Source organism: Mangifera indica, chromosome 4, assembly GCF_011075055.1.
Source record: "Mangifera indica cultivar Alphonso chromosome 4, CATAS_Mindica_2.1, whole genome shotgun sequence".
NCBI lineage: Eukaryota > Viridiplantae > Streptophyta > Magnoliopsida > Sapindales > Anacardiaceae > Mangifera > Mangifera indica.
In genome coordinates, this window is record NC_058140.1 from 16546561 (window position 1) to 16574514 (window position 27954).

A 27954-nucleotide genomic window follows, 5' to 3' on the forward strand; every position below is an offset into this window, starting at 1 on the left:
AACTTGCCAAACCTATAATAGAGTGGACTTACTCTAAAATTTAGTTATCTTTTAAAAGTACTGTATTTATATTAAGATAAGAATAAATAAAGATAAAATTATTAAGCTTAAAGAAGAGTTACCATTGAATACATTTTAACCTTCCACAATAATCTTACTGGATATTAATTAATTTCAAGTGGGCACTCGCCAAAATGAATTTTGGTTAATTAATTGTCTAGTGTCCACCCTCTCCATCTACGGCTAAATAATTGTCGAGGCCCTTACTCACCTTTCCCTTGTATATTACCCACTAAACCTTACTTATATTATTTAATCCTCATTAAAGAAGCTAACTTTGTAATCAAGGGCAATGCCACATACTCAGATCCTTGGGAGATCAACAATCTTACTATTTGGTTTCAAATTAATCAGTCTAAATCTTTTACATGAAAAAGAGACTATGTAAATAAAACCCTAATATTTTATGAGAGATCGATTTTCACTTAACTAATCAAGTTATCCTCTAAGAGCTATGATGCAAGAAAATGTTGTTAAATTTGGATTTCATTTTATTTATTTAATTTTCTTTTTTTAAGGTATTATATTTGGAATTTAAGTTGTTTTCTATTTTACTTAAGTTTTAGGTTAGATTAGAACTTTTTTTCATTTAACTTGTAGAATAATATTATATTTATGCATTTCGAGTATACAAATTTATACACATTTATGTGTATCATTATATGATTAAGTATTATTTTACCTTAAATTCAAAACCACTCAATCATGTGATAACATACATAAGTACTATACTTTTATGTGTCTAAATTGGATATACATAGTTTTATTATAAATTCTATATATTTCTTGTTTTCTATGATTTTCTATTCTATCAATATTAAGAATTTTTTATATAAACTTACGAAACATTAAAACTTTTAAGTAGAAAACTTGAGTTTGAATCTCTTCCACGTTTATGAACCCTCTGAAAAATTACTTTAAAAAGAAAACTTTTTGTATAATCAAGTTATTATGGCATCCACAATATAAAGAGTAATAATAAAACTTCGTACGTGCCCATTATAAATTATACTTGATGTGTCATTTTAATATAAAGGGCTCATCAACGATATATCTCTTGTATCTTCCTTCAGATTTTTACGCCAACTATTTTGTGGAATACATCTAACAAACTTGTCTATTGTATTAGTTTAATAATTGAGAGTGTCTGAGGTGTTGTATTTCCTACTTCCACTAAACAGTTGCAAGAATGGACCAAAGAGATACAGTTATGTCACTATGAGACTCAAATTGTTTTCCTTTTATAAATAAAGGTGTATATTAACAAAAAATAATAATAATAAGGGACACCTGGGAAGGGTTTTGAGGTCAACTTAAGTTCGATCTAATCAAATAAAGGTAAACACAGAACTGCAAATGGATAAAGAGTACAGGAACTTGAAATCAATCGAGGCGGCAGACCTGACCACAAAGCATAAAAAAACTGAGAATATATCACCCATAAACAAAACACCCAAGCAAACAACAGAAGCTTGGAATCTTCCTTGCAGCCACCAAGAACAGGATGCAGCAGATGTCTTCAAGGCCTTCTAACTGAGCAGAAAAGAATTTAGAGGCAAAGCTAGAAACAAGACTCATGAGATTGGACTGCCAGCAACCTGCATAAAACAAATTCTGGAAAAAAGAGAGGACTGAATTGAAGCAGAGAGAGCCAGCAGACTTGGGCGCCAGCAGACATGGGCACCAGCAGAAGACTGAATGCTGATTCTATGGCATATCACACACACGGCAGAGCTAGACTCGAATTGTTACTCAGTATATATAGCATTACTCATGGATTAAAAATCATGAGAGCCTCATATATGCATTAAATTAATTGCCATATTGTTTACTAAAATATTATTAACTAATTAAGAATTTCTATAGCTCAGGAGAATGAACAGGAGTACGTATAATATCTACACTGCTACTTTACCATGTTGAGCTTTAATTCTGTCACTGGAGCAAATTAACCTAAGCATGAAGAATCAAAGTAGGTGGGATTGAGTTCTGCAAAACAACTAAGAAGGAAACGATTCTATGATGTATCTGACTTTTTTTTTTTTAAGAAAAACAACAAATGCTGCTAACTATTTTCTTGGATTGAAGAATATACTGGTTAAAGAATCTTGAAAAGATCAACTACATATCATGCACATATTTATTGTAATTTAGTTATTTAATGTAAATTACTCAAAGACAGAATACGAAACATTTATTCTAGAGCCGTAATAAGAGAGGCATACCATCGGTGTCTCAACTTGGGGATTGATTAAGTCGAGACAAAAGAAAGTAGCCATAAATGAATTTAATCCAGGAAGACGAAAAGAAATGAAAAGATTATCAGACGGCGCAAGTAATCATACATGCATTGACATCCACCAAACAGAATTCATCTTGAAAATGGTAAATTCAAATGGATCTCACGGGCTCAACCCACCAATACCTATTACATCGGAAAGAAGATGACGCCAGGGTTAAAATGTAGAACCCAAAAGCCGGCCAAGACAACCTTTGAGTTTCGAGGTCAACGCAGAGCCGTCGAAAGTAACAGAAAATATAATATTTTAAATAATTGCTTAGAGTGCAAATGGTGGAATATAAGAGGAGCCGATTTTAAATTTCCTTCAACAATATTTTAAAATTAAAAAAAATTAATTTTATTTTATATAATAATTATTAAATCGATCACTACATATAAAATTTGACCTTATTGATGAGATCATTTCAGTTAAAAAGGCAGTTTGATTCGAATACACACACACACACACACACGTAAAACAGACCCCCTCACAATTCCACAGAATATTGCATGCCCTAACTCCCATTTTCGATAATGCAAATATGTTATAATATAAATCAAACAGCTCAGTAGCTTTGAAGATCATGAAATCTCCATGGAAGTACATATGGATATAAACTAATACAGAAACCAAATATCCAAAGCCCTACAAGCAGCAATGATCAGTAGCAATATTCATCTCCAGACCCAACTAATTAGATTAGAGCATAACTTAAATAGACTTTTCCACAACACTCAGAGGTTAAACATTCTGAACCCTAGCTGCCAAGGCACTCAAAAGTTCTGGATACTGACATATATCATCAATAGTGATGGATTCTGCACCCACTTGCAGGTACGGCGTCACCTGAGATCCAGAAACTTCATTGCAATTCTCGAACCGTTGATGAGGACCATCTTGGAAGTCAAAGTAGAAACCCAAATTCTCATTTTCAAGCCCCCTCTTGAATCCATCCAGTGAATGATTAACCGAAACATCAGACGGCGGTGGAGCACCAGCCGACCCTTCGTTGTAATTTGAACAAATTTCCGAAGAATCATCACATTTCCTCGACAGAGGTTTTGGGAAGAACCCTTGAATGATTTCTTGTAGCAAGCCAGAATCTGAAGGCTCTTGTGGCAAGAATTCCGTGCAATCACTTTGAACAGAAGTAATTTTGGTGGAGCCTATGGTGGTATTATCATACCCTTGACGATTTTCATTCAGAGGAAAAGTCATGGAAGAACCTGAGTAAGTATCGGATGATACATTAGTATTCATATCACTGGAACATTTGAAGGTATGACGATAGGGACTATTCATCATCAAAGAACCTCCAGGGAAAGCGCTAAGATTAGAAGAAGACGAGTTGTTAACACAAGGAAACTGGTCATATAAAGATTGAGTAGGTGTATACAAAGAAGAATTCGAAGAAGAATTCAAGAAGTCACGTAAAAGTAACATATTAAGTGAGGAATTCTTCTGTTCAGGAGAGAAGGGATGATCCGCAACATGAGGATTAGCGCAAGATGACCAGTGAGAAGAAGGGTTAAATTGGCGAGAAGGTAAATCTCTAACAGACGGCTGTAGCGGTATAGAGAAATTAAACGCAGGGAGGAGATGATCAGGCATTGAGAGATGCTCAGTAACCGGATAAACAAAGTTTGTACGAGCCTTGAAACCACGCATGGCTCGAGCTGCGCAGTCATAGGCACACGCAGCTTCCTCCGCCGTGTCAAAGGTCCCCAGCCAACGCCTCTCCTTAGACTGAGGGTCCCGTATCTCAGCAGCATAGCGACCCCACGGCCTACGGCGAACCCCACGGTACCTTATGGTTCCACTGCCAACATTACCGCTTTCTTTTAAAGTCCTTTTGTTGTTGGTGGAGATGGTACTGGTAGTAACAGTTGTGGTGGTTGGGCTGTGGTCAGCGATGGTATCTCTTGGGTCACATTCTGTTAAATGGGTTATCCCACTAAGTCTCCTAAGTGCCTCCTCCATTTTTCTCAGGGTGAAGAGTAGAATACACAAAGATCGAAACGAAGAAGACTTTGTTTGAGAGTTGAAGTGAAAGACCTCAGGAGTTGGCACCTGGACTGTAATGGTGGTAGCGGATGTATTTATAGCTAGAACATAATAACTCTGGTGTTGAGATGGGGGTGGAAACTGACTGGTTTAAACATGCGTTATATTGGTGCTACAGGAAAGTCAAAAAATAAGCTGGACCAGTATTATTTCTCTGATGACTAAGATCATCTACTGCCCCAGCCATCTACGTCCTATTGGAACGTGATTTATAGGATACTTTGACGGAACTAGAGAAGATTTTATGTATTAAAATTTTTTTATAATATATTAAAATTAAATTTTAGTTTATCTAATTTAATAATTATAGGTTGATTTTTTCCACTAAACTTGTGATCATTCATTCTCCGCATTAACAACTTTTTGTTTTTAGTTTCGTCAAGAAGAATAATTTAGTGGAGCTTCTGTACCATATTCATTTTTACTATTCTATGCATGGAAGGATGATGTTATAATGATTTACGTGTCCTTTCTTCCAAATCCCAGGTCTCTCGAGGTGGCTCTTGGAAGATTTCATTCACCTTCTCTCCATTGAAATTATATTAACCCTAAAAATACCTAATTTTGAAGTTAGGACCATTTATTTTAACAGGCTGATATTCCCGTAAAAAATAATGGAACATTCTCTTAAGTACATACGTGCATGCATCTCCTTGTTACCCCTAACCTTAGGAAATTATCAGGTTACTTGGTAATTAACAATTAATTTCTTATCATTTTTATAAAAAAGCAAAAAAATAAATGGGTCTCCCTCTCCTACTAAGTTTATTTTACTGTAAATTTTACGTGTGAATTTTAATGATGATAACTGTTCTTTCTGAAACTTCTAACTTAAGAAATGGTTAGACCTGGGCGTTCCAGCTGAGAGTACCTGTTGCAGAGTAATCGCCTTCATATATTTCTAAGAGAAACGGGGAAAAAAAAAATAAAAGAGGCCGATTTCGAGGATATTAATGGAGTAATTATAAGTTTCATTTCAACCGCTGTTTGTTTATCTTGAAAATCTGGAAGAAATCACCGCACTTCTATAATCGATTCTGCAATATACACGTCTCCATCTAACATGAAATAAAGAGTAAACATAAAGAGCAGGTTCAGTTAATTTTCTGGAAGTTTAAGAGCTATCTTTCTCATTAATTCTCTCTCTTGTCTGAATCCCTACTGTGATCATGATTCACCGGCGGCGCTCAGAAATTGTTTCTCCAACTTTGGTTTGGGTTACTTTCATGAGGGTTTTCAGGAAAAACTGGAAGGGGTATTAGCGATGTTAAGGGTTTGAAAACCAAGGATTATGATCACATGCAGTTGTCTGATGTAGGGTTTAATAGGGTCTTTAAGAGATGGGGTTTAGCTTCTGGTTCTGTTGGTTGACTAAAAGTTGCTTGTTGTTGTACCCTTGAGTCAGAATAAAGAATGGTTAGAGTTGTCCATTTTCCGAAACGAGGCATCTAACCTTTCTCTAAATATTTTTTTATCAATGTAATTATTGATGTAATTTTTTTATACAATTTTATATATAAATATTAATATATTATTATATAATTAAATATTATTTTATTTTTAATATTTAATTATTTAATTATATAATAATATATCATTATTTATACACAAAATTATATATAAAAAAATTATACATATAACATTATTTTTTTTCAATTATAACCCTTTCTAATGCCGTGTGAATGAGAGGGTTGGGGTTCATATCCCACCCTTAACCTGCCTCATTTAAACATGGATTGTATTGATAGAAAGTGACTGATCAGGTCACAACCTTTTATCTTTATTTAAGCGTACGGTTCAAACAAATGCGTTGTGTAGAAAAACAACGTAGCATTTTTTTAATGGCCAAAGACTTATTCTCACTCAAAATATATTGTTTCCTTAAATTTTTATTATTTAATTTTAAAAATCTTAAATATTCATTTACAAGGGATTAAGTCTATTAATTTTAATAATAAAATTATTATTTTTATTTATAATATTAAAAATAAATTAAAATTTAATTGTTTCTCTAAATCCTAAAAATTAAAAGCTTTTTCTCTGGGTAAAGTTAAAAAAAAAAAAAGATATTTCCCTTTAGTTTTCAATCTCCAACATCAAATCTGGTATCTTCATTGGCGGCAAAAAGTCCCTGATATATTACCATACTCCAACAGTCTTTTTCCTCCCCTTGGAACTTCGATCTATGAAGATCTCATCTTTAGTCAGAGTTTCAGAGAAGGGGAAAGAGATCGTCAAAGCATGGTAATGAGTCAAGAACTCTTCATCACTAACGGTAACGCTGAAGATTAAAAACTACATCTTAGGAGGGGAAATATAATTTTTTAGAACTTGACCATAGTAAAAAACTTTTTGTTTTTAGGGTTTAAGGAGAAAAAAAGAAATTAAATTTTAAGGAGATAAAGTTTCATTAACTTTAACTGTCTATAGGTAAATGTTTGAAAATTTTCAAGTTAAGGAATAAAAATTTAGGAAAATAGCATACTTTAGGTATGAATAAATCCTTTGGCCTTTTTTAATATTATTCTGAGAGTTATGTCGTGTGTGTGTGTATATATATAAAAAAAAATTAAATTAAATGATATAAGTAGGTATACGTGTACATTAGCTAAAATTTCCGATTTATCCATATGGTATCTTCCATATTGTCTTCTCAGAAATTACTTTCACATTCGTTGGTATTATAACTTGGGGGTCATTAGATTTATTGGGGTAGTAGTTTCAGCGCTCTATCAGATTATACATAAATGGCCTTCAATGTACCATTCGGCGATAATGTACATATCCCATGACTGAAATATCCCAATAAACAACAATCCACTCACAAAACCAATAATCGCACACATTTACTAAAGCACATCAACAATCATATATGAAGAAACCTGACAAGATCTATTTTGATCTGTTAATCATATAACCTCTGAGAATATCATTAGAGACTTAAAAGGGTGAAATATATCCTGTAATCAGGCCTCCAATCTTATCATATACATGACAAAATAATTTACATATTTACTCATTTCAAAAATCATGAAAATATTGTAATGAGTAAATATACTTATATAAAGGTCGGAGGCTTATAAATGATATTATTTTATATGTTAATATATAGTGTAAAAAAGTTTATCAAACATAGATATATAATGCATTTCGCTTTTTCAAATCTATAACGATATTCCCAGATATTGTAGAATTAACTAATTGAAATGGGACTTGTTAAAACCCTTGTCACGTCGACCACTCTTGAACAGTGACTATATGTATGTCGCCCTGAGTATAATAATGCTTTTAACGGTTCCTTACGGTTGAAACCAGGGATTCCATGAAAGCAAACAGTAGTTGAGATATTGGAAGACTGAAACAATCAATGCTCCTATTCGTACATTAAGCATATCCGGATCCATTTTCTCTTTGTACAGGCCCTTCAGATTCGTTTATGTTTTTCCTTTCATTATTTTAATCATATAACCAACCCAGTAAACACCATGTTTCCTCCTAGTACCTGAAACCATCCAAACACCTGAGTGAAACGGCGGTTCAACCCACTGTAGACCTCCTGACTTCAAACCGTAACCCTGACTTGAATCTCTGATTCAGACCTTTCGAGATCCAAAAATATACCGGCAACACTACAGGTCGACAAGACCCTACTCACCTAAATTAACGAAAAACTTAGAAAAACTCAACAAACAAACAAACATATACAGCTGAATCTCCTTTTTGGCGATCAGTGATTAGTATTCTGTGCAACGCGTGGCTTCTCACTGAGAACTCCTTAATTCCTATCTCCATATTTCTGACATTTAAAATGACAGACCTTCCAATTAACTCCGATAAAATAAAGTTGGTATTTAAGTTTTTGGTACTTTACAGTCTCTTACACACATTGGAGAGCTGGAAAATCTTTGGAAGAGACAAAAATCAACATTTCTGTCGTCTTGAAATCTTAACCCTAAACCTAAACTACTCACTGAACAAATTCATTCTCTCTCATAGAATTCAGAATTAATAGTTGCTGCATGCATGTGTTGTGTCGGCAGCGTGGCAATTCGGAAAAAATGAAAAAGGCTCTTCCTTTCTTGTCAATAATTCATTATTTTTTCTAATTTTAAACAAGTATACACTAAATTATTTTTCCATCCAAAATTTAGTATTTCTAACTATCAGTTGTTTTAACATAATTTGGCTTTGAATAAAAATTTGTAATTTAGAAATTCAATACATAGAAACTTGTGATTTTGTAAAGCTTTGAAGGGAAAAAATAATTTACTCATATTTATAGTTACTTCTTGGTCTGTCAAAAAGAGTAACGCAGATTTTTGGTGTGACGGCGCAGCCTCTACCTCAGTAAGTATTGGCCGGAGAGAGAAAGAAAGTGGGAGCACGAATGTAAAGTGCCGGCAAAAAATATGAGTTGAGATAAGGTGCATGCATGGATAGCGATTGCACATTCCCTGATGAGACTTAATTAAAGCCTTCTTTATATTTTCTTTTCTTTAATTTCAGGTGCTAATGATATAAGAAGGATATGGAGAGTCCCCTTAGAAAAAAGATAGTAAATTTTGGGGTATGTTTATGGAACCTTGAATGAAACTACAATTAAAAGTGAATAAAACCCTAAAAAAAAATGTTAAGTATATTTATTTTGAGTATATATATATATATATATATATATATATATATATATATATATATATATATATATATATTTGAGATTATATGAATTTAAAATTATTCAATTTTGTAATAAAATGTATCAAATATGTATTATTTGTATACTTAATGTGGATAATAAATAAAAGTATAAGCAATACAAAATATAACTTGTATGATTGTTATGTTTAGTATTGTTTTGTTCTGTCTCCTTTCTCTCGTGCTTTGCCTATTTATGTATAAAATTTTTAGAGAGAAATGTACATTCAAATTATATTGGATTAGAATTTTTCTCAATTATATTTGTTATTTGAATTCAAAGAAAAGAAAATCTTGCATCCATCAATACTATTTTATATATAAGGGGCATTATTGTCTAACTAGTGAGTGTTATGAAGATTTCTTATAGAAGAATCTAGACAAATTCTTTTTTTTGGTGATAATACAACAATGATCTTGACTTAGATAGACTTTTTCACTTTATAAACTATCGAATAAGAGTTTCTTAGTCTCTAGTTGCTCGTTGCTTTTTTGAAATGTATATACTTCATATTAGATTTCAATAGTTTGCAAATCATTAAATTAAGAAAAGACATTTATATATTGTTTAATCATGAGATGAATCGATCTGATATCTTGCCTTGATGCTTGTAGAGGATAGTTTATCTATCTCGAAATTGGATTTTCAACTTATGAGTTAGAGTATTGCTCAATTACTATTCATTAATCGTCATATTTAGTCATATCCTAAGGGTCAACTTTAGAAATAACTTTTTGACTATATAACAATTGGCCCCAGTTATTGAAGTATGAAAAAGATTTCAAGAACTTTGAAATATTGAATGTCGCCCTTAGTACATATTGTAAAATTTTATTAAAACCTATTATACATGCCACACGTAATGGGCTTCATTCATGCAAAACGATAAAAGCAGTTCATACTTAACGAAAATCAAATCAACACATCAAAGAACAATAAAAAATGATCACAAAGTTAATCATTCGATTAGATATTTAAATATAACAATCTAGTTTTTTTTTCTTGTTTTCAAGTTTTAGTCTCAAGATGAGTGAGAGAGATTAAAAATGAAGCATTTTAGTTGTTACTAACAAGTTTTTTTTTTTTCTTTTTTGCATAGGGTTTCATTTGTTAAAAAGCAAGATCGGGATTATTTATTTTGGGTCAATAATTATTTATAAATATCCCGAATTTGAGTAACCCCCGTTATTCTAATTTGCTTGATGAGGATAATCGAGTTAGATTAAGGAGGCGGCAACTTAGAAAGATTTAATGTAGGGAGAGATGGTTATTAATGGCAATAAAACTACTGCTTAAGCTTCACTAAGAGCTGTCTAAGATGAGTCCAAGATGAGTCCAGAGCAATTTGTCCCCTAAAGCTAAAACAAATCCAGTGATGCACTCTATTATCTGTATGGTATGGTCCCTAACATATTCTCCACCCAGAACATCCGCCAGCTTTAATTTTTTCTCCAAACCTTTCTTATCCTAAATCCTAAGCTTGAATGACAATGCCTCTGCCAAACCCTCATTTTATGATCCATCATTCTTCCTCATCACTCCTATTCTATCTTCATTTACTTCAACCTTGGCTAAGTTGATAAGAAATTAATTCACATATTTATCTAATTAAAGGTCCTTTACAACATATGTTCTTGTCAGGAGAGTAGATGGATCGGCCGCCGTTAATAGCGTCTGATTACTGATGAGTTAATCACGTGGATAATTTTTAAAGAATAATATTTATATATGGCGAAACGACTATTTCCCACTCAAAGTTTAATGTTTTCTCAAATATCTCCCTTTTAACTATGGAAACACCAAACACCCACCCATGGTCAGTTAAATTTAATAGAACCCTAACCCCTGAAAATTTTATCTCTTTTTGCCCTCCTAAACTTTAACAACTAAAATTTTTCCTCAGCCTAAGTTACAAAAAATGATAGTTTCACCCTAGGGTTTCGTTTTAAAATCTCCGCTGACATCTCCAGCTCTATTATCGATGGCCTCTCCCTCCCGAAGCGTCCTCTCCTTCTAGCGATCTCTTTGCTCCCTTTGGACACTCGATCGGCATCAAAGACGTCTTGGGAGACAAAGAACTTCGTCGGGAAGACGACGGCTTCGTCTGGGAAGACGAAGAACTTAGTCTCCCAAGGCGTCTTTGACACCAATCAGGCCTTCAAATGGGAGGAAAGATATCGCCAGAGGGAGAGGCCGTCGGCAATGGAGCTGGAGATGTCGTCGGAGATTTCAAAACGAAACCCTAGGGTAAAATTGTCATTTTTTATAACTTTGGCTGGAGAAAAATTTTAGTTTTCAAAGTTTAGGAGGGCAAAAATAGCTTATATTTTAGTTTATTTTTTAATATTATAGAGAAAATGATGATTTTATCCTTACCATCGTTAATTTTAACTGCTCATGGGTGGGTATTTAGTATTTCTATAGTTAAAAGGGGGATATTTGAGAAAACATCAAACCTTGGGTGGGAAATAGTCATTTGGCCTTTATACATATATATTTTTTATAAATATATAATTAATGTATTATTTTAGTTTTAATTTATAATTATTTAATTATATAATAATATTTCAGATATATATTTAGTTGTGTTTTTATATTTTTATATATATATATTTATTTATTTATTGATTTTTAAAAGTATATTTGAAATCTATGTCCAATTGATAATTTTTTAAAATCAACATGATCACATTAGTTTCTATCTTTGTGATTAAATCTATTATCCTCCATTGTACCAAAAGGTTGGGGTCATCTTAAATACATTAATACAAGGCCAAAGGATTTATTCCCATCTAATATTTGTAGTATTCTTAGATCGATAATTGTTAAATATTAAAAACTCAAACATCTATTTGTAAACTGTTAAAATTAATAGAATCAATTAATGTTATTTTTTTTTTTTTTAGGTTTAGAAAATCTTTTTTTTTTTTTTCTAAGATTAAATTTTGAAATGTTATATTTTTTTCTCCTAAAGTTTCTTTCTCTTCTTTCCCCCTCCCTTTTCCGGTGTCGTATTCAGTCAACTTCTCTCTTCATCCCTTTTTTTAGTGCCATCTCTAAATAGAGACTCTTTGTCCAAAGACAATATCAAAAAAAGGGAGAGAGAAAAAAAAACTTAAAAAAAATATATATAATATTTTAAAGTTTTAATCATAAAAGAAATGGTTAGTTTTATAATATTAGGAAGAAAATTAATAATATTTTACTATTTTTAATATATTACTAATTAAATTATTATTTTACTTTTGAAACTTAATTAGTTATGTTAATTTTAATAATATATAGATAGATATTTAGATTTTTAATATTTAATAGATATTAATTTGAGAATACAAGAAAACCTTCTGTGAGAATAAGTCATTTGGCCTTAATAGAATGATGATGTGTGATTTTGCTATTCTAAAGTAAAAATAAAATCATATACATACAAAACATTATTCTTTAATTAATTCATGTGAAACACATGTAGTATAAATTGTACATATTTGATATAATAAACAAAAAAAAAAAAAAAACAAATATATATAAAGGATCATCCAATCTCGAATTCCAGTGAGTTTGACGGAATCACTATTAGCTTCCAGGAAACTCCCTTGGCAATGAAACCAAAGTGGATAGTCACTATAGTGTAATAAGTAATTTTTCATTACTTCGGTAGCTCAAAAAGTTTCTTCACTGTCCTCCTTGTTCCTTCTTGTTTATTGAATTCTTGTATGAACTCTGCATAGCGGTAGTTTCTATATAACGGTGGGTGTGCTTCATCAAGCAGCTCCTCGATTGGACCAATCACAGAGTCGTTGTTGGGTGCATAAAACATTGCCAATGTCATTCTTCTTTGCGTTTTGTTGGTAACAGCTCTGTGATGCAGACTCTTATACCTTCCATTACTTAAAACCTACATACGTACAATTGAAAAAAAGGCAAAATGAAACCAATATATTAATCTTTTTTTTATTAACTAGTCAACTCATCTCAGGAGGCGAACTTTAGAAGAATAATTATGTAACAAGCTAACTTCATCGATCTCCCAATTCTTGAAGTTGACCCACGTTACATATGGACTAATTCCAACCTAATGTGAAGAAGATGAGCAGGGTGGTTCACCGAATGAGTGAAATATCTAACAACCAAGTTCAAGATGACAGCTGATAGCTAGGTTATTAAGTTACTTGTTAGAAATACTTGTAGTGATATATTGTTTACCTGGATTTGATCACCCAGATTGACGACAAATGCATCGGGAACAGGATCAACAGACACCCATTTCCCATCCTTAATCACATGGAGACCACTAACTCCTTCAGATTGCCAAAGAACGGTGACTGCACCTAAGTCTGTGCGTGCACCAAGTCCCAAGGTGAACTCAGGCTCAGGACACGGCGGATAGTAATTTGCTTGTGCTTTAAGACCAGGCACCTCGCCAAGCATCTTTTGTAAGTATTCCTTTTGTAGCCCCAACCCTTGAGATATTAAGCTCAGAAGCCTATTCATTAGTCCACCAATCTCCTTTGCGTACTCACCAAACACGTCTCTGTTACAATCCAAGCAACAAATGTATCAATGTACCACAATAGAGCTTAAACTATGAAGCAGAACTGGAAGATCAAGTACAATTAATTAATCTAAATACCGATACTGAGGTGGATTTTCTGGTAAAAGATCAGACGGATGCCAAGGATGAGAGAAGCATTGACTCCACATATTAACCTTCTCTTCGCCTTGGGTCTTGAGGTAGTAGTTAAAAAGTTTTACCCGCTCGGTAAGATCTGTGGTAAAGAATTGCTTTCTTTCTTCAAAAGGCAATTCCAAGAAGTGGGTAATGGCGGTCATCATTCTACTGCATAGTTCCTGGGGGACTCCGTGATTGATAATTTGAAAGAAGCCATAATCTTCACAAGCTCGCGATATTTTCTCTACTAACGGAGAGGGGAAATCACCATTTTCACTGGTGTGAATTTGATCATTCAAGTCGATGACGGGAATCGAGGCCAAACTGGAAACTTCAGATATGTGCGGCCTTTTGTCCTCTGGGAGAATGAAATTTGGGGGAACAGAAAGAGGGATATAATTGCCGTTGCAGGTAAACTGGAAAAGTGACGTCTCCATGAAATTGAAAACCAGAACGAAACAAAAAGGGCTGATACAAGATCGGCTTTGTAAGAATATGACGATTTGAGAAATCGTCCAAACAATTTATGGGAATTGAAACAGTGAACAAATGATTGTTGAAATAGTTGACGAAATGCTATGTTAACTTTCCCTTCAGCGTATACTCACGAAAACAAAATGCATTGGTTGAAAAAATCTTAGATATAAAAGATACACAATATTTTAATTAAGTATATAATTAAATATATTATTTATTTATATTATTATATAATTAAATTATTTTAAATTAATAATATAATAATATCTAATTATATAATAATATATATATAAATATATATTTATTTATGTATCATATAATATTGATCAGATATATATATATATATATATATATATATATATATATATATATAAAACTTTGTAAAATATATTTTATTCTCTTTTATATACCTTCTATCAATAAATAAAATTAGATTTTATTTTATTTTATATACGCATGGATCATGCCTGGGAAAATCTGAAGGCTTTAGGTTGCCGAAATGGTCTAGATTACAATAAACAAACAATTTATTTAATAGATGAATAGAGAGAAAATAGCTGATGAGGACAAAAGATGGCCCAATGGAGAGGAGGATTGATCATTTAGTGGGCCTATTATTTTAATACCGTCCCAAACGCCCAAACCACTAGGATCAGAATAAATATGTTTCAGAGGCCCAAATATTTAAGAAAATACCACCTATAAATATGATTCTTAAATACGTATAAATCATAATGTTGAGATGGCATGGCTTAGAGTTTTAAATAAGTTCAATTAATTAAATTAGTCAATTTTTTAAGAGGTAGATATACAAATGGCCATCAAATTAGGATTGGATTGGATGATAATACCTTATCTATATAGTTAAATTTTACTCCTCCTTACTGATTTCAGATAACTTATCTCAAAGTTGTTATGGTTCTTCATCGTTTTGTTATTCGAATCAGTTTTCACTCTACCTAATTTGGCATAAGTTGTTATTATCATCTTTCTTGTGGTGTTTAAGAGTTTGTGTTTCAAGGTCTTATTAAACAAAGATTCATGTTTTAAAGTTTATATTTAATTTGATATAATTAGGGCTGTATCGATGGTTAATAGAATGGTAAAGAAGAAGAGTGTAGCAATATGTTTTAATTAATTGTGTAAGAGAGACACAAGTGTTTTATTTACAGAATCATTTGTTGATAAAGTCATATTTGGCCTTTACAAGATGATAATATCATTATGATAATGGTAGACTTGATCGTTATATCATTGAACTTGAAGTCCCTTCATTTTTTGGGGTAGGTAGGGGAATAACCTTCTATGTTTATTACTTACATAGATTTGACCAATTTGATTTGAGTGATCAAAACTGGCTATACAGAGTGGGACCCTTTTTATTAATAAAAAAATTTTTTCTGTGAAGTCATTTGTAATCTCATTGTTGTTGTTGTTGTTGTTTTCCATGGGCTTTTCTCTTTGATCTAGCTTGGTTGATTGCTGTTGAGCTGACACAAGTTGAAACAAGTGTTGTCGTCAAATAGTTTGGAGGGACATATTATCGTTTAATACTCTAACTATCTGATTCTAGCTATCAATAGTGTCACGAGATACAACCCCCCGCAGCAGGCCATTGCCATCCCTAATTCCAACTGTTGGGAATGCTGTCGTGTTTATGTTTATAACTTGGACACACCACCTAGAGGAACATATACATGTTAAACAACCGTCTTTGATAAGATATACACTATAATATAATAAACAAATCTTTTTCTGCCAATACACATAGAATAGAAGAACAAACTAATCTCCTCCAAACATTTGTGCACCAATCTCCTTTGCCTACTCATACTCATAAAACACCTCTCCCTGCCAATCCAACCAACAAATGAATATTACTGCAAAGCTGAGTAGAAAGGTGAAAGTACAATTAATGTGAAAAACCCATACGAGGATAGAGTTTCTGGTAAAAGATGGCTCAGATCCACTGAGATGCCATGGGTTTTAGCTCCAGATAGTAGTAAACCTCTCTTGGCCTTGGCTGTTGACGTAGCTGAAAAGCTTTACCTGCTTCGAATGAAGAATTGTTTTCTTTTTTTTTTTTTTTCCCAGAAGGCAATTCCAATAAGTCATCATTCTGTTGCATAATTCTTGGGGAAATACATGGTTAATAATCTGGAAGAAGCCATAATCTTCACAAGCTCGTGATGTTTTCTCTACTTGTGGGGAGGGGAAATCACCAATTTGGCAGGGAAGAATTTAATCATTCAAGTCGATTCCTCAGGGAGAATGAATTGGGAGGAACAGAAAGGGGACTGGTCTTGGTGTTGTCTCCATTAAAACGAGAAATGAAACAATGGGGTGATAAAAGATTGGCTTTATATGAAAATGGCAGTAAAAAAATATGCCAAAACTATTTATGGGTATAGAAACTGCGAAGAAATGACTGATGAAATAACTGACACTTAGGAAGCTAAGAAAATATAAAATTGTCCACCAAAAGCTACCAGAAGTAGAATTATAAAGAATAATATGCTGCAGAAAAAGCAATGAATAACAACAGCAAACAAAAAATTACAAAAGCATACAGAATGTAACTACAAGCATAGTTTTACAATAAGGGCAGTGAAATACTAACATGAGGGCGGCTGTGGTTAAGTCAGTTTTCGCCACAGAGATGCTTTAGAAGCAGATAAGGACTTCAACTTTGGGAAAAGGAAACCAGGCTTTGGTAGATTTCCATTAACAAGAGTATTCTCATATATTTCTTTACATTCTTGTACAACCTCCTTTGCATCCTTCCGGGGTATACCCTCTCGCAGTGCAACAAGCCTCTCCACAACCTCTGGCGGGCAGTCAGGTTGATGCTCGAGAATATTGCTGTAGATGAGTGTAAAGGAGTCCAGGCTCTCTGCTGAAGCAAGTTCTCTTAAATCACTCAGTACCCTGGCTCTGCTTTCAACTTTGTTAACACTTATATACTCCCTAAAGAAGTCCATAATAACCTCTTCATCTAGTCTCATCCGTTCAATGGTTTCCTCCTTGATGTAGTTCTTCTGTATTAAAAGATGATCAACATAAGCAAGCACTGTTTCCTCCAAGCAAGCTTCAACAAATCTCCTAAATGATCTCTCTTCAATGTACATCTTCACATCTATGAAATAATCACCGAATGTCGCAACTAGGTACTCAGTGACATTTCCTTCACACCAGTCTTTCTGATAAAGCTTCACAATTAAGTCTTGCACCCCAGGATCTTCAAAGATAACACTCACAGTTCGGAGCACAGCTTCCTTTGTAACCTCTAGAAAACCTTTGCAAGTGTCTTCAAAATTAACCTGCTCAGCATAATTTGGTGGAAGAGCTTCTAGGGTGCTAGTACTGAGCTCCATCGCAAGGTCATAGCAGCGCAAATTGTTGTTTATCATTGCGCATAAAGATTCCAGACCAATTTCAGAAGCAGGTTCTGCAAGTCTCTCCCTTTCAGCCGCTTGGAAATCAATCATCACCTGAATTATAGCCAAAGCAATCCTGTATAGCATAACATCAGTGCTATTATCCCTAACAATTTGCACTTGTTCCCCGAGGATTCTGAACAAATCAATGGCAGCCGGAGTATACAGCTTTCCATCTTCTGTTTTCTTTGGTGGATGCACCTTATCAGCCCCCAGGATGTTTAAGTACCATATTTTGGTTGTAGCCTGCATTCTCTCAACATATGCATTCATCAGGGGATCCATTGCACCACTCTCGGAACAAACTTGAGCGAGAGAGTCATCAACCCCAAGGCCAATTAAATTATCTTGGTATTCAACTACCCAGCCAGTCACCTTTAAAATCTCTATATTTGTCAGTTCAGTTGCCCTGTCACTGAGCAATCTCAGCATCTGAATAAATCTCTCAGTATACAAGTTTACCATTAGGTGGAAAATTTCATATCTTGGAGGAAAACATGGAGCCACAAAGTCATATATATCCCCAAGCTCCTCTCCAATCATTCGTGCCTCCTCCAGAGCTGCTTTTAGGTCTGAAAAAACAAACTCTTTAAGAAGTGGATTGAATCGTTCTTCAACTGTCTTCCTTATCTGCTCGTAGCATTTATCCTTGTAGCCTTTACCTTGAACCTTTAACTTCTGCTGTGTCAAGTTCTTGGAAGATCTACGAGGGTTTGCAATTGCTGCCATCACACCGCCTCCCTCAGCTTCAGCAGCTTCCTCAGCAAGTTGCTGATCAAGAATTTCTTGCATTTCAACAACCCTCAAAGCCCGAACCAAAGTTTGCGGGCTTTCTTTTGAAAGTTTATAGAAGTTGGAAATAAGACCCCATAATGTCTTCTCAAATGTCTCCCAAGTTTCATCAACATCTTCGAAATATTCTCTCAATTTGCCAACCTCTTCTGGATGCGATGCAGCAGCGGCTAATGCAAATCTCCTTTTCCCATCAAGTGCAGTTAACCTCTCGTAAGTATTAATGAGTTCTTTTTCATCAGTCAAGGACTCCCGAGCCTCAGCTGCTTCAACAGAAATAGACATCATACCTTCAACATCCTTGAGAGTTTTTCTTAAGTTGTTCCTGGCGTTGCTAAGGAGCTTAATCTGATCATGATTATCTATCAAATTTTGGCATTCTTGACAGTACTTTTCAATAAAAATGAAGTTCTCACGAAGCTGGGTTATCGCCTTCTCAGACAGGGCAATTGATTCCAACCCACTCTGTGCCTGTTCAATCTGATCCGCCACCATCGTACTAAGTTGCGCATCATTCGCCTGTTGTCGCGCGATGTAATCGGCTTTCATGTCGGTGATGGAGTGGAGAAGCTCCGGAAGAGTTAAGAGCTTTGCGACCTCTCGAACCGCGGCTTCCTTGGCTTCCACGCCCAGATCTTCACTCATCATCTTGCTCATTACTCCTGTTGACTTGAGTTGATTCAATTGTCACCAGATCTAGCTCTTCCTCACGCTCGATCGCAGTCGCACCGACCACAAAAGAAAAAAGTTACCTCTAATCTTAACAATGAAGAGAAAATATCTTAAAAGACAGAAGAGAAAATAGTAATCCCAATTGGGGGGCGCATTGACTAACGAGTTGGTCCGTCTTTCATTCTAACATCGTCACAAATGCCCAACCATTGGGCTATTTAGTGGTCCGCATAACAGGGCCCAAAAGATTAATTCTACTAATAAATAAATAAATATATGTATAAATGAAAAAAACCCAGATGATTATAATAGAGTTTATGCAAACCTTTATTAGTCATATAATATTTATCCATGTTGAACAACAATTTAACCTCCAAAATTTGTTAAATGTAATTTCACTATTAATTTTACGATTGTAATAAAATTATATATATTTATTTTGAGTATATAAATACATATAAACTTATATATATCATCATATGATTGAATGATTTTTAATTAAAGATAAAATCATAACTAATAATATTATATTATCCATACCTTCCTCTAATAAATTTATACCATTTATTAATTTTCTTTCTTTTGTTGATCTTTAAATTAATTATATTAGATAATTATTAAATATAATTACTACTTTGACACATCTCTCGTAAATATGATATGGGCACGTCGACAATACCATTATAATGCCATAAATAAACTTCTCCAGACAATACAATTTGTTAAACTGCCAAAAGACTCCAGTTTCTGCGCCTAAAGAGAAGCAATAAGCCATGTTCAAGGCCTCTTACAATCCCCCATTCTATACAAGTCACAGAATTTATTCGCTCAAAACAGTATATATGGACCATAGGCTATTTCATCAACTGTACATGATAATTTTCGTATTGCAAGATCACAACTGCTGATCCAAATATGGATCGCTTGAAGCATTTCCTCCTCCCAGATATCCTCCAATACTAGAAATTCCTGAAACAAAGTTGGTCATCAAGGACGTTCCCCATGACAGCCATCCAGTCTGATCTTGTTGCTGTTTGTTTGCTTCTTCCGTGCTTGTCTGCTGTGCCTCGGCTAAAAGATCAAGCCACCTCTTTGCCATAAAATCCTTGACAGCTTCAACCCCTTTATTCGCAATCTCTGTTGGGGGAATAATGAGTGGATTCTGTTCCAGGTTAAGCTTGGTAAGATTTTCAAGCCTGAAAAATGTGTCAGGAAGAGCTCGTATTTGGTTATTGCTAATATCAAGTTCCCTCAGGTTGATTAGATCACCAAGAGTTTCAGGAAGCTCAGTCAAGTCACTAAAATTACTGCTCAGGTTCACAACTTCAAGATTTGTCAATCTCCCAATTGCATATGGCAGGCCATGAAGCTCATTGAAATGAACATCCAGGTATTTCAGAGACCTCATTTCACAAATAGAAGGAGGAAGAGCGCGGATTTTATTCAGCTGAATTGAGAACCTCTCAAGATGATGTAGTCCATATCCCATATTTGCAGGCAAGGATGTCAAATTGTTAAAGCTTGCATCTAACTCCACCAGTGAACTGTGAAAGAAGTGTTAACCAATGTTCAGAGGCAAACCAAGTGAATCCGCCAAAAAGAATGAAAAAAAATATCTTCTAAGATCAGTAGCATGAAAGAAAACCTGCCACAACAGAAAACAGATTCTAATAAAATACCTGCACCCAGCAATGCTTTCAGGAAGGGTATTTAGCTTGTTTCCTGACACATTAAGGACCTTCAGACTAAGCAACAATCCAATAGAGTCGGGCAGGTATTCTAGCAGGTTGGAAGAAACATCAAGCACTTCAAGTTCCTTTAATCCTGCTATCGAGTCAGGAATGACCTGTTTTGCACATTTTAAACCAGATGTTTTAAGGAACAATTAAAGGAACTCAATACACATCCACCATAAAACATACTCCCCTCATTGACCGAGAAATGGCATATTTTTTAAGATAACAGCTCCATGTACACTTCAATTTGGTATATTGTGATCTAAATTAATTCAAACTACTAAACACTGCATGTACTCACATGAATTGTATCAGATGCATACACAGTTTTGAAAATTTTCAAATGCCAGCCACTGAAAATTGGAAAATTATCAGCATCTTCTTAAAATACTATATCAAATATTTTAAGCCAAAACAAAAGAGAAAGAAGCCAGGTCCTGCTGGGAGAAGTGATACAGGAAGCCTAAGTCTAAACGTTTAGCTCGTGAAATTTCAGCTAGGTAATTGTGGAATTGCCCAAACATGCTGAAAATAACAGCAGAACAAAATTTTGTCTACCATATAAGAACCAAAATTTTCAAGAAATGCAAACATTCCTTTCAGCACTAGATCCAACTGAAACAAAGATCAATCAAACTCGCAAGTTCACAGATCCCAATCAGAGTCTCCTTTATTTTCTCACACAAACAAGTGCTCAAACTAAACATTGTTATAATACAAATAAAATTTGCGCAAACATATCCAAATCAGAATATAAATGAGTAAATGAATGTTACCTCTAATTCATTGCGAGAAAGATTAAGCACAAGCAACCCATGAAGCTTTCCAAAATCCTCAGGCAAAAACCTCAACTGACGTTCAACAAGCTCAATTCTCTCCACAACCACACCACTCTTCGCTTCTCTCAGTATCTTCACTACCTCCTCATCCACATCTTCCAACCCGACCGCAACCGACTCGTAAACCCGATGAAGCATCTCCTCCGCTACACTCAATTTACTCCGATACTCTTGATGCATCTTCTCCAATCTCACAACCGCCTTGTAAGCCTCAAGGTCTGGCAAAGACGATGGCGTTTCATGGATCTGGGCAATCTTGGATCGAGCAGCAGAGACAGCGTCTGGGTCGGGTCGAGGTCCCAGGGAATTTATGAGAAAGTGGGTCTGGGCAATTTGGTGGGGAAGGGCTTGCGTCAGTGCAGTGATAATTTTAGGATTGTTCAAATAAGGATATTTTGTAGTCAAATAAATGCTAGTTTCAGGTGGAAGAGGTGGATGAGCATTAGGATTGAGTTGGGATAAAGTAAAATTGAGAAGAGGGTTTGAAAGGGGTTCCATTTTGCGAGTGAAGGATATGAATATGATACGATATGATAGGGTTGGATAGGTAAGAAAGATGGCTTAGATGAGAAAGTGGAGGCAAGTGAAGGGAAAACTGCGTAAAGTTTCCAGCATGGTTTATGGCGTTGATCCGATCGCTGCCATCTGTAACAGAATTTGTCTTCAATATAATATCTTTGAATTAATTTAACCCATGTGGTTTCCATTAATTACATGTAAGGACAATTATTTCAAATATTTGTTGTCCTTGTTTTTCTAAAATACTACTATTGTATTAGTTTTAACTCGCTAAAAAATTAATTGGCTTTTAAATTTATAAAATAATATAAATATCTTCTTTTAAAGTTATCAAAATTTTATTAAACATTGATATTAATGGTATTTGAAACTGTCGTCCTTAATAGTAATAATTAAAACAACGGGGACTAAAAAGATTATGAGTGGGGTCGTGGGTTTTTGTCTGCGTGAAGTGAAATCTAAGTCCAAGACTTCTATATCACTTCCCGACAAATAAATAAATAATTTAATTTTATATAAATTAGTTATCTAAAAATATAAAAGAGAATTTAGATAAAAATTATTTATGACAATACATGTCTCTCAGTTGTGTTAATGTTGTATTAGTTCAGATTTTAAATAAAATATTTTAAATTAAAATTAGAATTGTGTCAAAATTTTACTATTTTAACTCAAACTAAATTATATTTAGTTTGATATGATATAATCTAAGTTTTACTCTTTTATGTGTCTTTAGTATTTTATTTTCTTCACCAAATTACTCTAAATCTATTAATAAAACAAACTATATAACATTTTTAGCTTTTTACAAATGATGTAAAAAATTAAATATTAAGACCTTAAAAACACATTAATAATATTAATAACGAAATCATATTCTCATTATTTAATAATAAAATAAAATAAAAAATAAACAAGTAATTACAACTACATGGTGATACATATATATATATTAGATAAGATAAGAAGAGAGCAAATACTCTATCTCCGTTCCTATAGGGGAAATCTTTTCTCATCCTAGCCCCACCCGTGATATGGTTAGACAAGGTGTCATTTTCCTCTCTCCACGGAAAAATTTATCTCTCATCCCTGCAAAGAAAAAAAGTCTCTCATTCCCCTCCTTACCCTAGTTAAAATAATAATAAAATATTTATAATATATTAAAATATATTTATAATAATTTAAAGTTTTGAAGAGTATTTTAATATTTCAAAATTTTAAAAATATATAAAAAAAAGACGAACTAAAGAAAAAATAAGTTGAAGATATATCTATTTTTATCTTCATCTACATCCATGTTTTTATTGCAAAAGCTCCTCCCAATTCGAGAAGGGACAAACCAAACATCCAAATTAACGAATTAAATTTTATCTCTAATATTTTTTTAATTTTGGTAAGTAATTTTAAATGATGTTGATACTTGTCCTTCCTTATTTATTAAATTTATCCTTAATAAATTATAATAAAATAATATTTTTCTAAACATTATAGATAGCTAAAAATTGTATTGTCTATCTGCCATCGAGAATGCAGAAAAGGATTGATTGTGTGTCAAAAATCCTTTGAGCTTGGCTATCAATAACCTCATCGATACCTTTCAAGTGACACAAATTAACAAACTCCAGATAAGCAACTAACTAACTTCGTTAAAAGGAAAAACATGAACAAGTTACTCCTAGATTCCTAATCCCATGAACAGGTTAAAAGGAAAAACATCGTTTCAAAGACTACTTAAAACACACACACACACAAGATTCAAACAAATTTCGGGTAAGACAAATGTTAAATCAACTACCAGGAAGGAAATATTTGTCAATGATAGTTTCCTCTCACACACAAATATCACTAATTATAATACATTCCGTGATCCAGGGTATGCCACCACAAACTCCATATCTTCTTTCGTTTTTATGAAACAACAAGATGATGGAAAAAGCGAAGCAAGAACTAGCTATAAGCAATAAAGAATTCAGCTCCTAAACTCATCAGGTCCAATACAAACACTGGAAAAACAAAAAAACGAAACAGACAAGTATAAGGTGAGGTAAGGAGGTATCTCTCAAACATCAGGTCAAAATTTTGCTAGATACCGCAACTCGACAATACAACGATTGCCCTCCCTCTCACTAACAATCTCTGCAGTTATATCTTATGACTGTAAAATTTGCCACTGCCACTCCTTATGAAGGCAATACACTCAGTGGACTGCTTTTTGTCTCTCATCCACATCATGCTCAACCTGAAAAAGTTCAATTTGAGATATCAAGATCAACTCGAACTGTATTGACATCAACTTACCATGCAGAAACAGAATGTGCCATGACCAATAACAATCACTTCCAATATTTGGTTTCAGTTTGAATATAACAATTATGAGACCACTGCATATAAGATTGTTTTAAACATTTTTGGAACAAATTGTCGAAAAACTTATGCTATCATCAATCAGATCTAACTATAACCATAATTAAGCCATAATAACATATGCTAGCATGATAAGTTTAAAATTCACCAGGAACCATTTACTTTCAATGAAGTAGGAATCTATGGTGCTCTTTAGCGCCTTTTGACAATAGTTCCTTTTCACTCCCAATCAAGTGGAAGATATGTTTCAAGACAAGTATTGCATACCAAATGGCATGCCTAATCAGGCACAGCAGAACTAGGAATAAAATTTTGCAAAGATAAAATAAGATTGCCTATGATTTAACAAACATGATTCCAGGCAGAAAGATAACTCTAAGGAGAATTCATAGATTTAAGATGAGACTTTGCCGAGCAGATTTAACATCTATCAACCATACTTCTTTGAGGCAGGTATGCTTGCTTTGCTTTTAAGAGATAAAGCTATCATCCTCAATGGAAGTGTAATCACTAAGACCAGTTTAAGATTTTTAACGCATCTCAAAACAACAAGGTTCTATAACTTGTAAAAAGAAAGATGGTGTATCTATATCAATCATTAAACCTCATAATGCAAGAGAAAAGAACACAAGTATGTGGAGATAAACCCTCACCTCAACAAGTACCCTTGCTTTCTTCTTTAGTTTGGCACTACGTTCATCTTTCTCTAGCTTTCTCAAAGACAAGTTGGATTCTCTTCTTTCTCTTTTGCGATCAATTGCTACTGTTTCCTCATAATCATCATCCCCTCCAACTGTATCATTACACCAATATTAAGTTCACATTTCTATAAATGAATATAATAACACTTCAGTTTAATGTTTCAGATACAATGAATGAGAAGCATTCCAGAACCAGACACACAATATCAAAATTAACAAAAAGAAAATTGGCAATGCACAGTAGTTTAGATAAGTGAACAATCATATTCGTATGAGACTCAAACAACATGCTATAGTAAGGTGTAACTAGCTATTTTTCAACATTAAAGCTCTTCCTAGCAGACGACAATTACTAACAATCAATTTAAATGAAGATATTTATCAGCAACCGACACACATGCAAATAACTGATGTATCTATACATTGTGCAAAGTTGATGCATGCATACATATCCCATAATATTACAAGAGGCAACAAAAAGGAAAGCATTGAAAACCATTCTTACCATCATCATCATCTGTATGGGACTTACTAATTGCAAGTCCACTAAAATCTTCCATATCCTCCTCCTCTTCAAGATCGTCATACCCTTCAACATATTCTATTTCAGCTTCCTCCTAGTTTCAATCACAAACAAAGAAGTTCAGTGCTTCTTTCAGAAAAAATATGTGTTTTCATAAAGAATAATTTTATCAATACGATGAGGACTAAGAAATTGGGAAATTGCAAGTAAATTCAGATGACATTCTTATAGAACTACCTCATCATCTTCCAAATCACTAGCAGCCAGCTGTTCCTTATCAAGGACCTCATTATATTTGTCAGCAGGATAATTATATATGTCACCATAAACCCCCTTTTTCAGGCGCTCCAGCAATTCTTTCTCAATACTCTGCAGAAGAAAACAATAAAAGTGGTGATGCTAAGAGCTATTGAGAAAATGTAGTTCATGTGTTTCAGTAGCATGACTGGGAAAATAACCTTATCTAAAACAGCTGCTTTTTCAGCCTTTTCCTCCCTTCTAGCCTCCCTTTTCTTCTCCTTCCTAGGTGTTGTCATAATCTTCTCCCTAAAAACATAAACTAGGGAGTATAAAATACCAATAAAAGTGGCTATAAAAAAACATTGTTTCAGCTCAAGGACTTGACTATGCACAACATTACAGGTGATTTAGACAGCTATATAGTAGATGTTATTCTCATATCAGGAAAAATCTACAACTGAAAGCAGTTGAAAGCATACAAAAGCGATAAACCTTGTTTTCAAAGCAAGCTTTCTCATGCGAATCCGCATCTGAGTCATTTTAGTCAACCTTTGTTTTGTTTTGTGTACCAAAAACTTGGGCCAATACATCTGTCAAGTTAAGAAAGCACATTGAAATTCAGACTGTTCGCCTTTAACATCCCACAAGTTTAATTATTCAAGATAACCAAAACATGTCGTACAAACACAAGCTGGATTTCCCATACCAGATGTTTGTCAATAATTTCAAGTGCCTTCTCGTAATTCCTTGGCAACTTAACTCTTTCCCACAATTGGTTTGGTTGGTGAGCCCTTTCTATAGTTTTCATATATAAATAAAATACACCTGCAGCACACCAAAATACAAAATAAATAAACATACAATAGTTTCATCAATGCACAAGAGAGCACATTATTTCACAGACTCAAAAGATAAGAGCGCCCGCAGGCAGCTGAAGGTCCGTCAAGGTCACTATAAACTTGCATCATAGCGTAGTTTATCCAAAAAAAAAAAAAAACGACAGGGAGAAGTGACAAATACGGCGATTTAAACTGAAAATAGGTAAATAAGATTCATAATCCAAAAAAGGTACCATCGTGGTCACGAATGGTGGCGTATCGACTGTTAGCGAGAGGGCAAGAGCTTCGGTTACAAATACCAGTTACATTATAAGGGTTTCTACAGAACTTCCCCGTCTCGATCCTACAAACCAATCAAAATTCAAATTAATATCGTATAAGAAATGCAAATAAACTAAATTTGAATCAAGCTGAAGAAACAAATGGTACAGCAGAAGGCTCACTTGGCCATGAAACTGCAGTGATTGTGCCTGATAACTTGCCATATAACCTCATCGTGCTGCATCTTTACTTGTTCTTTTTATAGGGTTTATAAATAACAGAGGGGTTTAGATTCGAGATTTATAAAGATTTACTACACACAAGAAGTGAACGAAGGATTACAAATTAGAGAGTAGAGGCGTTTCTGTAAATTAGAAGTCGGTTTTAACTGCATTTTGCCGCTTCGGTGGCCACCATCTAATTTCTTTCCTCAGGTTTTAGGAGTTTACCGGGAGTTTTTTTGTATTTCTAGGGCAGGAGACACTGGCGTTTGAAGTCGATCAATGAAACAGCGTCGTTTTGATTAGTGGGTGCCATAGCCCACCTAGATTCCTCTTCTTCCAATTGTTGGGGCTTGATTCTAAACACACCCCGAAAGTTTGGCGAAGGCCCTTAGCCCACCCAAATTACGAAAATAACCACACTTGCGTGCAACCAACCGTCCGTTTATGGCATTACAAGTTAATAACAGTTGAAGACTAATATTACGAATTTATCCATAAATCTATTGATGACTTGACCATTTCAACCCTGTCTTTTTATGAATCGACTGATTTACTGTATAAA

At 34.0% G+C, this 27954-nt stretch overlaps 5 protein-coding genes across 5 annotated transcripts; all 5 read right to left on the minus strand.

Moving 5' to 3' along the window:
- Window positions 1-2946: 2946 nt before the first annotated feature.
- On the minus strand, window positions 2947-4396 carry LOC123212710 (ethylene-responsive transcription factor ESR2-like). The gene has a single exon (XM_044631849.1). It carries the CDS (start codon window positions 4320-4322, stop codon window positions 3084-3086), a length of 1239 nt encoding a protein of 412 aa, XP_044487784.1. The 5' UTR covers window positions 4323-4396; the 3' UTR covers window positions 2947-3083.
- Window positions 4397-12640: 8244 nt separating this feature from the next.
- LOC123214829 (protein DOWNY MILDEW RESISTANCE 6-like) lies at window positions 12641-14370 on the minus strand. Its single transcript, XM_044634828.1, has 3 exons — window positions 13730-14370; window positions 13303-13630; window positions 12641-12994 (listed from the first exon to the last, which is right to left on the minus strand). The coding sequence occupies exons 1-3, from the start codon at window positions 14203-14205 to the stop codon at window positions 12746-12748; spliced, it is 1053 nt and encodes a 350-aa protein (XP_044490763.1). The 5' UTR covers window positions 14206-14370; the 3' UTR covers window positions 12641-12745.
- Window positions 14371-16716: 2346 nt separating this feature from the next.
- LOC123214034 (exocyst complex component SEC6) lies at window positions 16717-19292 on the minus strand. Its single transcript, XM_044633722.1, has one exon. It carries the CDS (start codon window positions 19129-19131, stop codon window positions 16882-16884), a length of 2250 nt encoding a protein of 749 aa, XP_044489657.1. The 5' UTR covers window positions 19132-19292; the 3' UTR covers window positions 16717-16881.
- Window positions 19293-19815: 523 nt separating this feature from the next.
- LOC123214845 (plant intracellular Ras-group-related LRR protein 3) lies at window positions 19816-22363 on the minus strand. The gene is made up of 3 exons (XM_044634849.1): window positions 21659-22363; window positions 20826-20992; window positions 19816-20690 (listed from the first exon to the last, which is right to left on the minus strand). Exons 1-3 carry the CDS (start codon window positions 22217-22219, stop codon window positions 20042-20044), a joined length of 1377 nt encoding a protein of 458 aa, XP_044490784.1. The 5' UTR covers window positions 22220-22363; the 3' UTR covers window positions 19816-20041.
- A 1641-nt stretch (window positions 22364-24004) lies between these two features.
- On the minus strand, window positions 24005-27716 carry LOC123213114 (protein MAK16 homolog B-like). Its single transcript, XM_044632475.1, has 9 exons — window positions 27351-27716; window positions 27141-27250; window positions 26775-26893; window positions 26561-26658; window positions 26287-26374; window positions 26066-26197; window positions 25811-25922; window positions 25258-25397; window positions 24005-24479 (listed from the first exon to the last, which is right to left on the minus strand). The coding sequence occupies exons 1-9, from the start codon at window positions 27410-27412 to the stop codon at window positions 24438-24440; spliced, it is 903 nt and encodes a 300-aa protein (XP_044488410.1). The 5' UTR covers window positions 27413-27716; the 3' UTR covers window positions 24005-24437.
- Window positions 27717-27954: the final 238 nt, after the last annotated feature.